Raw genomic sequence first — 1,420 nt, 5'->3', positions numbered from 1 at the left:
TCGTCAAGGCCGGCTGCAACAATACCGTTCTCCTCAAGGACCGTGCGCGTGTAATCAATGCCCCTCTTTCGCTCTTGTCGCTCCAGAATCATCGGGAGAGGAAGGAGAATGATTTCAATCACCGACATGATAGTGGACCAAATATAACCACCAAGATATCTTGGAGCCGATGCAGTTGGCCAAGCTATAAGGGGAACGACACAGTTAATTACAACCCATCCAACGTTAACAATTGCAATCGAAGCTGAACGAGCTTCAAGATCATGCGACATGTACTCTGCCAACCAGGGAACAATCAAGTTCGTAGGGCCGTTAGCAACGCCAAGACTAATGAAAGCAAAGAACTTTGCTCCGTCGGAGACTTTCCATACTAAGAGAACAATATTGCAAACCAAGATAAGAATGCCACCATATAGTATTGTCTCCCACCTATTCTGACGCCAATCGGAGTAGAAGCCGCAAATCATAGTGGAGACGATTGTACCGGCATTGGCGATGGTGCTAAGATTATTGATCATAGGAACAGAATACTTGCTGGGCATCGAGGCAAGCCAAAGCGTATACGGTAAGCCTGAAGGATAAGGGGTCATCCAGAACAAATTGCCGACAACGAAGAAAACGTAGATGCGCCAATTGCCTAAAATGCGCTTGAACAAGCTTCGGCCAACACCACGAGTCTTTGCAAAGCCATCCTTCAGCAAACGGTCAACAGCCATTTGCTTCTCACGCTCAGTGAACCACCTCGAGTGGGTACGGTCAGGGACATTAGGGCAGAAAAAAACACCGATTAATGCACAGGGAATGGTGATGATCGTGCAGATAATGAAGAGCCATCGCCAACCCGCCAAACCACCGTTGCCGCTCAAGTTGGTATAAGCGGCTGACTGCAGATAGCCAGCGAACATGGCGCCGACGGGCGAGACACATCCATAGATAGCATTGCGTTTTCCTAGCTCCTGACGAGTATACCACGAGTTCACAATATGCGCATTGCCAACCCAGCAAGCAGTAGCAGTGAATCCGACGAAGAAGCGCATAACCAACAACTGATTATAGGATGTGATGAATGCAGTACCGAGAGTGAACAGTCCCCACATAACCTCAAACGCTGGTAAATAATACTCAGCCGGAAGACGCGTAAGAACAATATTGGAAGGGATCTGGAAAATAGCGTAGCCAACATAGTCTAACAGGGTTAATCTTGAAACAAGTGATATCAAAACATCTCGCTTACACATAGAAGTTGCATAGTTAAGCCTATTGCCATAAAGATTAAGGTCCTCTTTCATACCAGAGACGTATGCATTGCTGAGAGCAGAGACATCCAAGTTCTTTGTAAAGTAGGAAATACACGAGAACGACAGCACTAGCCAGTCAATCTTGAATACCAAGTGACGCTCCTCCTTCGACATAGTCTTCA

At 46.8% G+C, this 1,420-nt stretch overlaps 1 protein-coding gene across 1 annotated transcript in view; it reads right to left on the bottom strand.

Moving 5' to 3' along the window:
- The window catches only part of V1513DRAFT_53399 (major facilitator superfamily domain-containing protein), a gene marked incomplete at its 3' end in the record, with an annotated part of 1,683 nt that continues 263 nt past the window's right edge, over positions 1–1,420 (bottom strand). The window contains exons 1-2 of the mRNA XM_066900534.1: positions 1,235–1,420; positions 1–1,186 (exon numbers count right to left, since the gene is read on the bottom strand). The exon at positions 1,235–1,420 is cut by the window's right edge and continues 263 nt beyond it. Coding sequence (XP_066750234.1) covers positions 1–1,186; positions 1,235–1,412 — 1,364 coding nt within the window. The remainder of the gene's footprint in view (positions 1,187–1,234) is intronic.

The sequence above is a fragment of the Lipomyces chichibuensis genome (genome assembly GCF_038497645.1).
Source record: "Lipomyces chichibuensis strain CBS 12929 unplaced genomic scaffold V1513scaffold_135, whole genome shotgun sequence".
In the NCBI taxonomy this organism is placed as follows: domain Eukaryota; kingdom Fungi; phylum Ascomycota; class Lipomycetes; order Lipomycetales; family Lipomycetaceae; genus Lipomyces; species Lipomyces chichibuensis.
The sequence above is the reverse complement of the archived record's forward strand: the minus strand, read 5'-3'. Positions and strand labels throughout refer to the sequence as shown.